This window comes from Crotalus tigris, unplaced genomic scaffold (assembly GCF_016545835.1).
Source record: "Crotalus tigris isolate CLP2741 ecotype Arizona unplaced genomic scaffold, ASM1654583v1 scf7180000024472.5447098, whole genome shotgun sequence".
In the NCBI taxonomy this organism is placed as follows: Eukaryota; Metazoa; Chordata; class Lepidosauria; order Squamata; family Viperidae; genus Crotalus; species Crotalus tigris.
Window position 1 is genome coordinate 1,726,931 of NW_024100643.1, and position 17,771 is coordinate 1,744,701.

At 36.0% G+C, this 17,771-nt stretch overlaps 1 protein-coding gene across 6 annotated transcripts in view; it reads right to left on the reverse strand.

The window, feature by feature from the left end:
- The window catches only part of OSBPL7 (oxysterol binding protein like 7), a 113,258-nt gene that overhangs the window by 93,645 nt on the left and 1,842 nt on the right, over positions 1-17,771 (reverse strand). For all 6 annotated transcript variants that reach the window (XR_005555501.1, XM_039333302.1, XM_039333304.1 and 3 more), the window contains exons 2-5: positions 6,333-6,536; positions 2,230-2,352; positions 404-457; positions 123-236 (exon numbers count right to left, since the gene is read on the reverse strand). Coding sequence is in view for 5 of the 6 variants with exons in the window: in XM_039333302.1 (XP_039189236.1) it covers positions 123-236; positions 404-457; positions 2,230-2,352; positions 6,333-6,431 (390 nt within the window). In the remaining variant the exon portion in view is untranslated. The remainder of the gene's footprint in view (positions 1-122; positions 237-403; positions 458-2,229; positions 2,353-6,332; positions 6,537-17,771) is intronic.

Here is a 17,771-nt window from a genome sequence, read left to right on the forward strand (position 1 = left end):
ATTCTCCATCTCCTGTACTGGAGAAACATTAGCATTTGTAAGCCAAAGCTTATGGATGAATTGGCATATGATTGCCAATTTTCTGTTTTCTGTTCTTTTATCCTGGGTCATTCTACATGTACCTTAAGATGATAAATATTCTCTTCTGTGTCCAAGTCCACACGTTGGGCCTTCTTATTAACTGACATGACTGACAAACAAACATCTATGGAGCCATGTAACTTCCCCTTTAAGACCTAGGGAAAATGTCACAGATGTAGTTACACAGAGAAATAATATAAGCCTTTTCTTAATACGTTTCTCATTAAATTAATTGCCCCTCCCCTTTGTCCCCCATCAGGATTCCTGTAAAAATTGGTACATGACACTCAGTTTTTCCCAACTCCCACCATTCTATACTCACATCTTGGCGTGTTGTGGCATATTTCAGAATGCCATCTTCCAAAATGAAATAACGCTTAGAAGGAAAAAGAGAGAAAAGAGGGGGGAAAGGAATAAGTTAATAGTACTGGATTTGACTGAGTAAAATCAATAAGCTATATGTTACGATATTCCTTAAAAAGTTGAAAGAGTTGGACAATACAGTCTCAAAATTGCTTTTATCACACTCATTGGTCTAATCTTTTTCAACTAATGACTATGCTGACTGAGAATTTTAGAAGTTGTAATCCACCAACTGGGAAAATTGGTTTAGATTGTTTATTAAAAATGGAGATCATAAACATGACCCATAGTATAAATAGTATAAATAATATTCTACTATTTGTTTTATTGTTCAGTATTCCCAATCAAAGTTCTAACCACCAGTCATGCATAGTCCATTCCTCCAGCAGTCAATATTTGATCTAATAGTTAAGGCATCAGGCTAGAAGCCAGGAGATTTGTGGATGCTAGTACTGCCTTAGGGATGAAAATTGGCTGGGTGACTTTGGGCCAGTCACTCTCTCTCAGCCCAGTCCAAGACACAGGATTGTTGTGGGGAAAATAGGAAGGAATATTGTGTGGGTTCCTTGAATTATTTATAAAAATATTAAAGGTGGGATGTAAATAAAGTAAAATAAATATCCTTTGGCTATTAAACACAAGCTTTTGTCCTGCTTAGATATTTTTTCCCCTGACAATTAATTTCACTCGAGTTTAGCCAACAGCATCCATAGATTCTTGCTGCTTACATTGTTCACTTTTTAGATGATTATTCTGAGAAGCTAAAATTGAGGTACTGCTCACCGTTATTTTCAATATTTCAATAAAAAAATTCTCCTTACTTTGAAGTTTTTTTCCACTGTGCTTATTAAACTTCATAAAATAGGCTAGATTTATTGTAATTCATTTTCACAGATATGCATTCCTGCACCAAACAAAGGTTTGGACACATGGTCTAAATGGTATCTTCCAACTCTAGAGGTGATCTTCATTTAACAACCACTTGTTCAGTGAACGTTTGAATTTACAGTGGTGACAAATTAGTATTTACTACTGGCCTACTATTTATTACTGTGACTGTGATTTACTCCTGTTGGTTTTTGATATGCAAAGTCAATAGGGAAGCTGGCAAGCAGTCACAAGGTGTAGTCACATGAGGTCCTCCTTAGTGACCTATGTAATCCTTGTTTAATAACCTGGCTTGCTGGACATGCCATTGCATGTGGGTTTTTTTTTTTTACTTAAACTATATCATATAAGGATGGAAGTCTTTGTGTTGTTAAGTGACAACTCCCTGTATTTCGTAAGAATGATCTCAATCAATTGCTGCAGAGTTTAATGTTTGGTATGAGACCTTGGAAATACTTGGAATTTCCAATATTTGGAAATGAGACCCATTAACTTCCATTAAGAATTACTCCCAGCTAAGTATGCCTAAGACTGTAGCCCCAAAACATCCAAAATAATTCACATATATTATGGCAACAATTCTTGTAAGAACTCTTGAAAGCAACCATTTGTCATTTATTCGTCTCCTGATATACTGAAGTGCAACTCCTGTAATTCACAGCAGCAGCCAGCAGATTTTTGGGAGACCAACATTTTGCTTATCTTCCCGGTTCAGGAGAACAGGAATGACTTGGAAATGGAGTTGTTAATTTAGTGCTACAGTTATTTAATTCAGACCACTGGGAATAGTAAGACAAGTAGGGACAACTCAGGATAACAAGGAGCAAAACTGCAGTTCATCCCCACTCTTGAATCGTGTAAGGGAAATAGGAATCTTGTCACTTTATTGATACATACCTTGTGCCAGCCTTTCAGGGGCCATTTTCGCTTCTTTAGCAGGTAGCCCTCCTGCCTTTCTGGGTGCTGGATGACCCCACTATGGATGTGCAAATCATCTATCACTTCCCAGCTCTCAGAACTCTATGTTAAAAAAACAAAAGGTCAGTTATATGGGAGCTTTCATCCAAAATGAAATCTTTTTTTTTTAACAAAATTTTATTAAGTTTATGTAGATGAGGAAAAATAGGAACAATACAGGTATGGTAAAGGAAGGGGTGGAAGGAAAGGGGGAGGGGAAGGAGATAAGGAATTAGGGTAAGATAAGGATAGATACAATCACATATTTCAACAAACAAGCTACTATCCAGATCATAATAATGAGTGAACATCATATTCAACCATTTTTAGCAAAGCTTAGGCTGTAACATATCAAAAAAATTAGTAAACAAATACGTTTATCTATTAAGTAAACACTACTGATAAAATCTCAAAAAAAATCCTAACAATCAAAAGTAACAAATGAGATTCAGTAAATCAGGAAAAGTAATCATATCATCAAAATGTTAATTAGAACTCAATTAGAAATCAATCATCTATTCTAAAATATTGAATCTTTCAAGTTCTGACGTGTCCCTAACCATTGATAAAATTTTTCCCAAGTTCTAAAATAAATTGAATCATCTTTTTCTTTCATTTCTAACATTAGTCTATCCATTTCTACACACTCTAAAATTTTGGTAATAATAGTCAGGTCAGATGGTAAATTCTCATTTTTCCAAAATTGGGCAAATACTATCCTTGCAGCAGTTAAAACATGCAATATCTGGTAATCATTCTCTTTACCATTATTAGGTCTTAATATTCCTAACAAAAACAATTCCCGTTTAAATTCTATCTGTAGTTTCATCATCTTTTCTAACCATCTATGGATCCTAGCCCAATATTTCTTAGCGATAGGGCATGTCCACCAGGCATGGTAATAAGTGCCTGCTGTTGTTTGCATTTCCAACAAATATCCGAAATATTTTTAAACATTTTCGCTAAACGAACTGGTGTCATATGCCATCTATAAAACATCTTATATAAGTTTTCTTTATATGCTACCGCTTTTGTAAGCTTAATATTTTTATCCCAAAGTTTTTGCCAGTCTTCCAAATCTATAGAATATCCAAAGTTCTTTGCCCATACTATCATTGTTTCTTTCACTTGTTCTTCTTCCATCTTCCAGTTTAAAAGAAATTTATAGAGTTTTCTAATCAAGTTCTCATCTGTTTTTAATAAAATTTTATTCAATGGGATCTGTTCTTTGTAAAAACCTGTCAATTTTATAACTTTTTCGTATCTTGTTTGAATTTGCAAGTAGGACCACCATGTCAAGTCAATACCTTGTAGTTGTAAAGTTTGCCTGTCCTTAAGATTTCCCTCTTTGTCTAAGATGTCTTTATAACTAACCAGTTTGTCATAATTAATCAAATTTGGATAAGCAAATGCTTCCATTTTTGAAAGCCACTCGGATATTTTCATATATATTTTATGTTTAATTTTCTCCCATTCTGAAAGTAGTATGTTTCTTATCGCATGATTTTGAAAGTACTTATGTGCTTTAGATTTTTTGTACCATATAAAAGCACGCCAACCTAGCTGAAGGTCGTGTCCCTCTAAATAAAGCAATCTTTTGTTTCTCAATACAATCCATTCTTTTAGCCAAAGCAAAATAGCCGCTTGATAGAAAAGTCTCCAATCTGGAAGTCCAAAGCCCCCTCTATCCTTAGATTCTTATAACAATTTACATTTGATTCTCACTTTCTTTTTTTGCCATATAAATCTTAGAATCATTGCATTTAAATCATCAAAAAAATTCTTAGTAAGTTTAATAGGCACTGTTTGAAATAAGAAAATTAGCTTTGGTAAAATGTTCATCTTAACCGTCGCTATTCCTCCTAAAAGTGATAATTGAAAATTTTCCCATCTTTCCAAGTCCATTTTTATTTGTTTCATTAATCTCTCATAATTATCTTCTTTTAATGTAGAATATTTCTCCGTTAAATAAACACCCAAATATTTAACTTTTTTAACTATTTGAAGTTTTGTCATTTTAGTGAGTTGAGTTTTGTTTGTCTGTTATATTTTTTTGTTATTACTTTAGTCTTTTCCCTGTTTATTTTCAGGCCAGCCACTGCTCCAAATTTCTCAATTTTCTGCAAGAGTTTATCAGCTGTTTGCAATGGCTCCTCTAGAATAAAGACCAAGTCATCCGCAAAGGCCTGTAGTTTATATTTCTGGTCTTTAATCTCCAGGCCTTATTCTGTATCTTGTCTGATATTTCTTGCCAGAACCTCTAATGTAAGAATAAACAATAGAGGAGACAACGGGCATCCCTGTCTAGTGCCTTTTTAAATCTCAAATCCATCTGTGTAATCTCCATTTAAAAGTATTTTTGCTGTTTGTTTCTTATAAATTTCTTGAATTGCTTTGTTAAAATTTTCACCAAAGTCCATTTCTTGAAGTTGTTGAAACATAAATTGCCAATTTAAGTTATCAAAGGCTTTTTGTGCATCAAGAAATATAAGTGCTATCTGGTTCCCTGGATGGATTTCATAGTACTCCAAAAAGTTTAAAATAATCCTCAAATTATTCTTTATCTGTCTTTTTGGTAGGAAACCATTTTGGTCTGGGTGTATAAATTCATTCAAAAAAAATTTCATTCTTTCTGCCATTATTGCAGAAAAGATTTTGTAATCCACATTTAGTAGCGATATTGGTCTGTAGTTTTTAATTAGTGGATGATCAGTATCTTCTTTAGGTATCAAAGTAATATTAGCTTCAGTCCATGAATCCGGTATTTTTGTATGTGTAAAAACTTCATTACATAAGTCTTTCAGGATTGGAATTATAGTATCTTGTAACGCTACATAAAATTCAGCAGGAAGATCATCAGGTCCTGGTGTTTTATCTTTCTTTTGCTTTTTTATTGCCTCTGTAATCTCCATCATTGAAACATTCTCGTTTAACCTCTGATGCATATTCTCAGGAACCTTTGGAAGATTTGCTTCTTTTAAATAAGCCTGAATTACATCTTTAAAAACTGTCTCTGCCTTATACAGTGTCTCATAATACTCCTTCGTAATTTTTTTCATTAAGTCATTGTGACATTGTAGATCACCATCCTTATCCCGTAGCTTAATTATTAATCTTTTTTCTCTTTCTTTTTTTTAATCTATATGCCAACCATCTTCCAGGTTTATTAGCATTTTCAAAAAAGTTCTGTTTGGACCTTTTAATCTGTTGTGCCATTGTATTTGTCTCAAGTAAGTTTAACTTATGTTTTAATAGTTCCATTTGTATTTTCAACTTTTTCTCTTGAGGGTCTGATTGTAATTCAGCTTCCAACATACTAAGTTGTTCTTTCAATCTATGTTGAACAAGTTTCTTTTCATTCTTTTTAGAAAGATAAGTTATGGTCAAACCTCTAAAATATGCTTTTGCTGTGCCCCATACAATTTGAATAGAGGTTTCTTCTTTTTTATTGACTTTAAAAAAGAATTCCACAAAATGAAATCTTTGATGACTTGAGTTATAACTATTCAGGCACCATTCACTATACTGCAGCCCCTTATCACTGTCCAGCTAGAGTTTAAGACCATGTACTTTGCCATGTACAATGCAGCCAATATGTACTCTGGAGTAGACAGGCCCCTGAACAGAGCTGAACTTGCCACTTCCAACAGCCTCACAAAATACAAACAATACAGGCAATATAGGAAGTTACTGTTTAGTAGGATTTAGAACAGGGATGGGTAATTAATTTTCCCAAGGAGCCACGTGAGAAACTTGGACTGTAGTGGAGGGTCAACAATGCTGCCTTGCATCCCTACCGCTGTACCCCCATCAATGCCCTGCCCCTGCCAAGGCCCCATTCAGCTAATAGGGACAGCCAAAGGGCCAGATGTGGCCCGAGGGCCATAAAATAACTAGCACAAGATTCCCCACCTCAACACACACATTAACCTAAGCAAAGTAGACAGGTGTATCTGGTCACACATTCGATCTGGAGCTCCTCCCCCAATCCCAGGGACATGTAGGAATCAGTTTTGTAGACACTCAGTCAAAAGGAACTATACCTGCCAAGCAATGCTGTGTTTGGAAGATACAGTGCTATTGGACCGGGAAGGGGGTAGTGCCCTTTTAGGAGATGACGGCTCTTTTTCATGGTTGCCCATCGCTGGGAAGGCTATCTTCTCTTGCCATGAACCAAGGAAGCATCAGTGATGCACTTTTTGGGACTGTGTCTTCATCTCCAGATCATCACCTTCAAAGGGCTATGGCTATAAGAAAGGGAAAAAAACAGTCAAATTGATAGATAGATAGATAGATAGATAGATAGATAGATAGATAGATAGATAGATAGATAGATAGATAGATAGATAGACAGAGAGAGACAGACAGACAGACAGACAGATAACCTTTATTGTCATTTTTTACTGTGGGCACAATGGCACACATTAAAAATGAAATTTAGTTGCTTGCTCTAAGTGTACACATACATAACATACATTTAAACACATTATATACAACATACATATAGATCTACACTCTTACATATAAGTAACATATAAATATTAATCACTGTCCATCTTGAATACATAACAGAAGGAGGAAGCTTTAGTGCAGTGGTTCTCAACCTGTGGGTCGGGACCCCATTTAGGGTCGAACGACCATTTCACGGGGGTCGCCAAACAACGCAGTCCGCCATTTTTTTCCCCCTTTTCCTTAGCTGTGCTACTCCCTTTTATTCTATTGGCTTTTGAAAGCCAATAGAATAGACTCTCTTGAATAGAGTCTAATTCTATTGGCTTTCAAAAGCCAATAGGAATTGTCCAGGCTGTCTCTGCCCTGCTGAGCCCGCCAAAAGTCCCATTCTGCAAACGGTGCTGCACCAGTTGAGTAGTCCTCGACTTATGACCGGTTGAGTAGTCCTCGACTTACGACCAGTTGGAGGGTCGCGGCATTAAAAAGGTTGAGAACCACTGCTTTAGAGTTCACAAGGTTAATACTGTATAGAACAAAATCTGAATGTTCTGCTTCCTCCCAGAAGATAACAAGGAAAACAGGTCATGAAGAGGATGTGTAGTGTCCCAGACAATCTTGCAGACCCTCAAGCAACGCTTATATGCTACCGGTATGTCCTGGATGGGATTGAGGGAACTGCCAAGGATCTTTTCGGCCATCCTCACTACTCTCTGCATTGCCTTCCTGTCTGAAGCAGTGATGCTTCCAAACCAGACTGTGATGCTGTATGACAGGATGCTCTCAATTGTCCCCCTGTAGAAAGTGGTAAGTACTCAGATATCCTGATTAAAATAACTCCCAGGGAAATGAAATCATCCATATGGTTTGTGGTCAAAGCATTTCAATTATATGGAGAGGAGAATTCTATTTTCTTCTCAGATGATATCTGTATTTCTTAATCAAAACTTTCTTTTTGGTTTGCTTCTTTTTTCCACAAATTATAGCCCTTTTCACAAATAATTCCTTACCCATAACTCAGATTTTTTAAAGTATCCCTTCAATAATTTATATAGGTGTGACTCTAAAATCCTACACAAAAATTGGAATATAATTGTTTTAAGAAACAAATCCTCTTTTGCAAATCATGGTGCAAGATCTGAAGTACAATCTGATGGAGGCTTACTAAGAAATTAATCCATATCCATTTTGACTTACTCACACAACATGATACAGAGTTGACTTCCTTTCTAGGATCTGCTATGAAAGGAACAAATAATTAACAAAAGGATCTAGATCCAAATATTATCAAAATATTTTCCAGATTTTGATCTTTGTTTTATTGGAGGACTTATCCAAAGTATTAGCCACTATCGAGCTCTCCTGTTTGGCCAACAACCCATGACTGAAAAGGATACCACTAAACCTTAAGCCTATCTTGCTGAGTTAAGTCTTAGCTTTGTCTTACATTGCAGTCCCCTCTAAAATATCTCAGCCTCCTAATTTCTGATGTCCTAGAAACAAGGCTGTGATTTCATGATCCAAATCCTTAGAGATTGGATAATCTTGCCTTCAACTTCTGCATAGTAATATGTAGAAATTTAATGAACCTTGCTCTCACTCTTATACACAAAAATTGATAGAGTTTCCCCCCCCTTGAGCCTTGTTTCTACTTTCATTCTTTTCTTCCATCCCTATCCAAAGCACAAACAGAAACAGCAGCACCACATGCACTAAGGTTCTTTCCTCTTGCAGTGTTTGTGGTGATTGCAAAATGTAGATTCCTCTGTTTTTTCCCTTCCTACTGCAAAATTTAGCATATAAGTATAAGCATAAGGTGTTTTGTCCTCCTAGTGTAGAGAGAACAATTAGCATTTAACCATCCTGGTATTGGTATGATTGATTCACCTAGTCCTCCTGCAGATAGAGGTCCGGGTGGCTTCTCTTAAACAAACCCAAATCCCATTTCTACACCTTGTCCTCTGACCAGTGTCACCTATACAACTGTCAACACTGTTCTGGTTCTATTGGAGCACTTATCCAGTTACACCCTTTATGCATCAATCCTCCCTTAGCAAACAGGCTTCAGCTTGTCACCGGATCTTATGTGTATTTACCCAGATGTCAGCTGCCCTGAATTCAATTGGAACAGCCATGCAGAACTCTGCAGCTTTAATGTTTCCTACTGAAGCCAGAAAAAAAAGGGGGAAACAAAATACATCTTGCCTATGTTCTTGGTTTTTTTGAAGGTCAGCTGAGTTCCCTGAAGTAGAAAAGGGAATCTTACAAAGGGAGGCACTGGAGTATATACACATAACAGTAAATTATGGTTCCCATTACAGAAATGAGCCATGGATGACCTTGTCATAAATCCTGAAGCATGATACAAGATAAGAGACTTTTCATTGTTTAACCAGAGTTGAGCAGTGTATTTGGATGCATTGATCTGCCATTGATGGCAGATCTGGCATCTATCCCCTTCATCTTTACTTTGCATTGATGGCATCCTGCCATAAAAAGGGGGAGGGGAAAATGGGGATGAAACACAGAGAAGGAGATGGTAGGAACCAGAGGTCCAATCTAAAACAACAGATAAGAGATCCAAGGATATAAGTGTGAGAATAGAATACAAAGAACTGTCAAAGAAACTGAAGAGGCGCCAATCATTGGGACTTTTACCAAAACATCTAATTTGAATACTATTGATCAAATGACTAAGGATGGAGGACCTGGGAAGATCTGAGAGAGGGGAAAATCAAGGGGTTTATACAGGAATATTCAGATCTGGCTTTGCTTATGCTGTAACCGCTTGTCTTTAGTAAAAGTATATCTTTTTTCTACAAATGGAATCAAGAATTTTTCTTTCCTAAATGCCCAAGCTGGGACAGGCCTGACAAATTAGTCTGTCAAGGTTTTGAGTAAAACCATTGCCAGCATTGGCTTATATAGCTAGTTTGCCTTAATGAACCACTTTGGACTAAAATGAAATAATGCTGGCCCATAGTTGGGTGAAAACAAAACTGAAAACTTTTAATCTTTCTATGGCAGTGTTTCTCAACCTTGACAATTTTAAGGCATGTGGACTTCAACTCCCAGAATTCCACAGCCAGCAATGCTGGCTGTGGAATTCTGGGAGTTGAAGTCCACATGCCTTAAAATTGTCAAGGTTGAGAAACACTGTTCTATGGGGACACAATGGATGGGGAATATTGAACCCTAAAGTTGGCTTAAGTACATTCCTTCAAATGATCTCTTCTATATAAGCTGCCAAGTGTTTTTTTTTTAATTGCGGCAGCATAGATTTAATTTTACATAAAGAAATCTGCTTTTCTTTATAGCCAGATTCCCCTATGACTTTTTCTCTGCTTAATCATGTTTTTTTAAAAAATATTTTTCTCTGGTTTGAATACATCCAGACTGCAAGTGTAATTACTTCCTCTTAGAAATGCTTTTGATAGTTGCACAAAGGCCCTGCTCATAAAATAAACAAATTCACAAGCATTAATTTGTATTTCATTACTGTATCATAACTTTGAAACATTCAGGCATAACATTTCTGCAATGTCCCCCAAAATGGCACAAGATTGCTTTCTGTCAAGTCCAAAAGTCAGAATCCTCAGTTTAGAAGTAAACTATATCAATAAACTCCTCTCATGCTTTTAAAACTCTCTTGTTCGGGATTATATTTTTCAAATTATTTTTGAAAGTCTTTCATAAGTCCATCCCTAGTTGTGGCCTGGGTACAATCTTGGAGTCTGGATTGACTAGTAGGGATTTCTAAGGAGCAATTTATGAGATTAAGTACAAGTAGTCTTTGCTTACTGACCAGTTTGCAAGTGACCATTTGAGGTTATGATGGACTTCCCCAAAGCTACTTACAATCTGACTTTGAAGAACAGATGGCCGCACCCTTTCCCAAGGTCATAGTGATCGCATTTTGGGCATTTGGCAACTGGCTTGCGATCACATGACCATGCTTTTTGTGTGTTTCTGCTGTTTATTTCTGATTTCCAGCAAAAACACCATTGGAGAAAAAAAGGTTCTCTTAACAACCACTACATTTGCTTAATGACTGCCCTCCAAAAGATAAAATGGAGCATGGTTACCTGGTGACTTGCTTAACAACCATTGTGGTTTACAACCGGATTTCCAGGCTCAGTTATGGTTATAGGTCAAGGATTGCCTATGTATATTTCTGAGTGATTAACTACAGGTAGTTTTCAAACTTATTTAGTGATGTTTGAGGTTACAATGGAACTGAAAAAAGTTTTCACACTTCACACTTACAACCACTGCAGCATTGCAGAGTCTGAACATTTTAATCCTTTTTCTAATGATCGTTTTTGTACATATCAACCAATGACATGGAAAGGTATTTAACCAAATGTTTTGCATATGGAAGTTCAATCACTGTCGATTGTAAACCATGGTTTATGATTTTATGTGACCATTTTTCTTGTTCAGTGAACTACTGCAAAGTAAGACATAGTTTAGCTCAACGTGCAAACTTAAGTCTCTATACTGTTATTTGCACAGCAGGTTCACATCAAACCATTTGGACATACAAATTATGTTTCCTGAACTGAATAAGTTAAAATGGATGGAATATTAAGAAATGTGTGTTTTTCTGCCTTTATTGACTAATGAAGTTAACTATAATTATTCACTTTTGTCATTTACTGTTTCTTTTTCTTCCTGTTAGAATAACATACTTCATCCAAGCCTTCAATTTCCACAAAGTAATAAAAACATACACATAGTAAGATACAAACAATAATATGAATCTGAACAAACAAGTCAAGATTAATTGATGTAAATGAACCTAGTTTGTAATTATATTGCAGTGATTTGCATAATTATATTTACATGAAGAAAAATAAGAGTACCGGTATCTTGTTTGCACAGAATTTGCAGGTTTTTCCCATGCAAAAGAACAATTCCAGACTTGGAGTGAGTGTTCTGGTGAGAAATTGTCTTTGTGTAAGTAGCAAAAGGAATAGCACTTACTTAGATTAATATACTATAGCACTCTCTGAATGGTTTACAAATGTCAGCATATTGTCCCCAACAATCTGGGTCCTAATTTTACCAACTTTAGAAGGATGGAGGGCTGAGTCAACCTTGAGCTGGTCAGGATCAAACTCCTGGTTGTGGGCAGAATTAGCATGTAATATTGCATTCTGATAACTGTGCTCCTGAGAGCTCCTGAGTAGAATTTGTTCAAGATGTCCTTAGCTTACGCTTCTTTTGCCATCTCTAACTCAGTAAACCAGCTGCTGAGAAGAGACAATGGAAAGGACTTTCATTCTGCTTTCCATACTTCTGAATTTCCCGAAGACGTCTGGTTGACCATGAAAATGCTGAATCCTGGATGAGATGAACTCCACTGTATGATTTAGCGGACTGTTCTTATGTTCTCATAGTTTACTGAATCCTTTGGTTTACAACAATAACTATGTTTATACAACACTAATCAGGATTAATCCTGACTGCTTTGATCAACTCATCTGTTGGAAGACTTACCTAGAAAGAGTGAATATCTCTAGAAAGTCATTTAAAACTCCTCCCAGTTTCAAGAACACTTGAGATAGCTTTACCCTGGGGCACTGAGGGAATTTTGGAATGATGGATGGCTTCTCAGAGCTAGTCACTGCCATCAATAAATAATCTCTTAAGCCCATCCATTAGATCCCGACTACAGCATCACTGATGGTTTGCCAGGAATGTGGCACTTGAATTGTGAATTCAAAAACAGTTCTGATCCATATTAATTTGAAACAAAAATTCTAGTCATACCCTTAACTGAAAATAAACGAATGAAAAGTGGTTTTTAAGCACTGATTTTAGAGGATCTAAACTTATTTATTTTAGAAATCTGACTAGCCATCTAAACTCTGAGTGGAATAGAGGTAGTCCTTGACTTATAACAATCCATTCAGTGGCCATTCAAAGGTATAACAGCACTGAAAAAAGTGATTTATGACCAGTTTTTATACTTACAACCATTGCAGCATCCCTGTGATCACATGATCAAAATTCAGATATCTGGAAGTTGGCATGTATTTACGAAGGTTGCAAGGTCCCAGGATTATGTGATCACTTTTTGTGAACTTCTAATAAGCAAAGTCAAGTGGGTTTTGGGTTGCAGTTTGGGCACTCGGTCTCTAAAAGGTTCGCCATCACTGCTGTATATCAAAGTTGTGAGGTTCCAGAAGGCAGTTGCTATGACTAGGAAGGCATATTTCTTAGCTCCCAACAGGTAACATTGCTTAATGGATGGAATCTCTGCTTAATCATACAGGCTGGACAGAAGCTATAGATACTAGGCCTATGCCATGAAGGTCTTTATAGTTAATAATTAGCAATTTCAATTGCACCCAGAAGCTTACTGGTAACCAGTGCAGCTCATGGAGCAAAGGTGTTACGTAGACCCGATGAAATGCACCCATGATTGCATATGCTACTGCATTCTAGACAAGCTGCAACTTCCAAGTAGTTTCCAAGGGCAGCTCCACATAGACTGTATTGCAATAATCCATGTGTGGTGTCACCAAAGCATGAATAATTATCTGAATTGTCTATACTGTTCTCATAACAAGGGAAGGGCACAATCGGTGCACAAGATGGATTTGTGTGAAGGCCTTCTTAGCCCCAGTTGCTACCTATTTCTCAAGCAAGAGATATGGGTCCAACAAAATACTTAAAATTGTGCACCAGTTCTGAAAGTGAAACACTTGTCAGAACTAAAGATGGGATGTTCCTGGTTCTGTGTACATACAACAACTTTAATGCGAATAACAATCAAGAAATAAGAAGAGAACCCAAATATTTTATCTAAAAAAACCTGAAGATTCTTGAATATCCATGCATTCAGAAAGAAAGCATAATTTGAATAGATGATGGTAATGATTTTTTTTATATCTTCTTCTAGAAGGATTTAATATACAACCTGTTTGAACAGAGTTAATCCAAGGCATTTTACTAAGAAGACAAAACCATATGTCCTTCCATTTTCTTGTGTGTTAAGGCCTGTTTATTTTAAGCATGGATTCTTTGTAAGCTTTAAGCACTCATGACATGAAGTCCATAATGCATCCTTAACATCTTATTTATGGTTGTTCTACACCATAAATCGTCTTATTTATGGTTGTTCTGTGTGCCTTTTTTACAATCCTGTGCAACATCATTTGGTACCAAATGAAATCACGCAATATGATCTGCCATAGTGATGACATGGCAATAGCTTTTTACATTTTCCACCTTTTCCCTGAAATTAATAGGACAAAAGCTTTTGCACTGTAGTGACTTGTATACAACTGCCACAAATGTTAATGAGGATTATGCAATAATGTTCCTTTTTGTGAACCATGCATCAAAAGGCTGATACATTAAGTACTATACATCAGGATATTCCATTCCATTTCTTCTTCTGAGGATTTTTTCTGCTAATAAAATTTTATGCCAGTGTTTCTTAATCTTGGCAACTTTAAGATATGTGGACCAACTCCTCAAATTCCCCAATCAGTCATGTTGGCTCTGGAATCCTTGGAACTGAAGTTCACATTTCTTAAGTGTTGCTAAGATTGAGAACTACTATCCTATGTATTTCTGCCAACTCCATAGTTTCCCCAATTTTCCTGATACTGCCTCCTTATGCTTTACCAAGTCTATATTCATGTATTTATGGAATCTAAGGACATCCCAATGCCATGACTTTGGGCAACTTACGGAATACAACAAAAAAAATCCAATGATTACAAAGAATTGCATTGCCAAAAAAAAGGCCAAAAAAAATGAATGACCTTTCAAAAGATCAAAACATCACACAGGTTTTAAGGGCTTGATATGACTACTTATGATTCTGATCACTTAAGCAGCAAGTCACTGAATGTGAGTATATACCTAAAACAGATTTGGAACTTATCTATAATTTATAAATGTCAAGGAACCAAGCATCTGTGCAAGAACAACCCTATGCAGAAGACTGACACTTTAAACACTTCCAAGCTGCTGACAATCTGTTAATTCAAAGTACACTGAGTCACCTGCCTGAGGAGTCAACAATACGTTTCGGCTTTTCATATACTAGATTTGTATTGTTTAAAAAATGTGTATGGATACAACAAATGCAGAGCATACAAATTGTTGTGCCAAACCAGTCTCATTCTTTGCTATCTTAATGCATTTTATATATTTTTCAATGAGCTTAGGATGAAGTCTCACTTCCTGGCTTCCTTCTCTGTAGTTTAGTCTACAGTGTAATGTAGGTTAGACTAAAAAGTAACTGTTGGCTTTGTTGCTAAATAGGAAACTAATGCTAGATCTTTTCAATAGCTTGAAACTCTAAACATAAGTGTTTTGCAATACAAGGTCTGACAGGCAAAAATCCTCAAAAGTTATAGTTTAGATTTGGAACCCAGTGTACAGATAAAATAAGATTCATATATTCCCAGAAAAAGAGTCAGAGTTTGCTAAGGAAGGATGGAACAAAAAAATCTTATAGACCCCTTGCTAGCTTTGCTATGCCTGCTGTTGCTGAATACAATACATCCTCCATTTCCTATCCCTATCGGCATATCCACCCAGTTTTTCAGGCAGGATGGCCTGAAAAAAGCATTATTTGGCTATGTTCTGCCTTTAGTGAAGCTTAACAATATTGTTTTATGGATTTAATTATACAAGGTAAAAGGAAGTTACTTATGACAACCATCCTGCCTGGCTGAGATGGCCTTTGCTCAGAGAGGGCAGGCAATACATTGTTAATGGCTCAAAGATAAGATTGATGGAGCTGGCAGGTGTTCAAGGGAAAGGCAACTGCTCAGGTACATTTCAGATAAGTAAAGTACTATCAAGTGTCATAAAACAAGCAAATTATATCTGAAGACATTAACTTACCCAAACTATGCAGTTTTCCTCCTTGAGATATAAATGCCTTCTGGTTGCCTCCTTTTTTTCCCCAACTTGAGCACTTCTCTGCTTTTACTTTAATGTTGTTATGCTACAAAATAAAGCACTAGCCTCTGGCGTTATATTCATATCCAGAAATGCTGTCAGATATAAAGCCTTACCATTCATGTGTAAGCACCTTGAATGATTGAGAACTAATTACTTTGCCTTCTATTTTATGAAGTTTCGTGATTTACTCTCTCCATTAAAGTAGAGGTAGTCTTTAACTTATAACTATTCATTTAGCAACTATATGAAGTTACAGTGGAACAGAAAAAGTGACTTGTGATTGTCATACTTATGACTGTCACAACTTCCCCACAATCAACTTATCAAAATTTAGACATTTGGCAACTAGCAAGTATTTACAATCTCAGGGTCATGTGATCACAATTTGTGATCTTCCCAGCTGGCTTCCAAATCACTGGGGGAAAGGTGGATTCATTTAACAACCACATGATTTACTGAACAACTGTAGTGATTTGCTTAATTATGGCAAAAAAGGCTGAAAAATTGAGTGCGATTCACTTAGCAACCGCTTTGCATATCTACAGAAATTCTGGTTCCATTTGTGGTTATAAATCGAGGACTACCTATAGTCAAACTTGAAAGTATATCCCTCATATGCTCTCAAAATTCTAAGTGTGCTCTTAACCCAAAAATTACCTGCACAGAAGGTAATGTTCAAAGTAGGTGAGACTAAAGAAAGGGAAAAAAATGTTGATTGTTTTTTTAGCAACATCCTTGGTCCTTAAATTAAGGATAGTTGCTATTCAGAAATTTGAATAGCTGTTGATATTTCTTTGTTTCAGTTTTATAATATTTAATTGAAATCCAGATATACTATCGCCATAATTGTTAATACAGATAAAATATACAGATCCTGGATTCTGGAATTCTTTCCAACCTCCTTGCCAGCAGTGATTATATAGTATATTTTTTTATACATATGCTTTGCTCTTGGTAGAGAAGCTGGAAGGACAAAAGAATGGGAATTTGGAAAGCAGTAGTTATCAACATTCCAATATGCTATCTAGCTATCGCTCTCATAAGGATATATTTTGGTTTTTTTCTCCACATCCCCATATCTGATCCACCCCATTTTCAAACTTAATCTTTCTTTTACCAACTGTTCCAAACACACCAAATTTGACCTCATTCCATTCAGTTTTCAAAGAGTTACTTCTGCTGATAGACAGACTTCTCAGGCCCCTATAGATAATTTCTTTCCAACATTCCATTTGATTGAAATTAAAAAATTACCTTTGCCAATTTCCAAAATAATTTGGAAAATTTCCAAATTTCCATAGTGACAGTGATTATAACAATAAAATCAGATATACTTTTGATAACCTGTGAAAATAAAAATGTTTTTATTTCTTTAAATTACTATCATGTAATAGTTGCTGAGACACAATATCCCATAAAGCTCAAGTGAGGTTTCAGTTCTAGTTTCTGGTACTGTGCTGAAATTGGACAGTGTATTTTAGGTTCTACTAACCTAAAGTATAATATCCACGCTCTGGGACTGAAATACTATTATGGTACTTTCCACTGAGAATAATACACAGTCCGTTCTAAATGTCACTGTTCTGAAAAGACGAGAAAATATTGGACAGAATTCAGAAACCAGGTACAGGCAATCAAAGGGATTGAAATAGCAAACTATATAAGAACAACTGAAGCATGAACTAGGCCTACTTAAATTACGTCCAATTCAGTATGAAAATATGATTTATGCTTGTAAATTAATAAATCTGCAATGGCTTGATAAGGTACCAGTTCTTTTCTTCTATCTACTTAATAAATTACACAGGTATAAAACACTTCAGTCTAAATGCAACAATAAACTTCGAAGTCGGATTCTGCCTTCCAAGAAGGGAGTTGGACCAAAAGAAACAGTGAGTGAAGTCACCCAAAATCAGGCTAGTTATATTAAATGTCAATTTTAATTAAATTTAAATACAATCATGCTTAAACATTCTGTCATATTAAAAACTAAAATTCAGTGGCAACATTTGGATATGATCTAGAATTGTTCAAAGCTTGGAAGTGGATGATTGACTGACAAATACTTTAAACAAGTATTCAGTTTATGGTTGTGAATA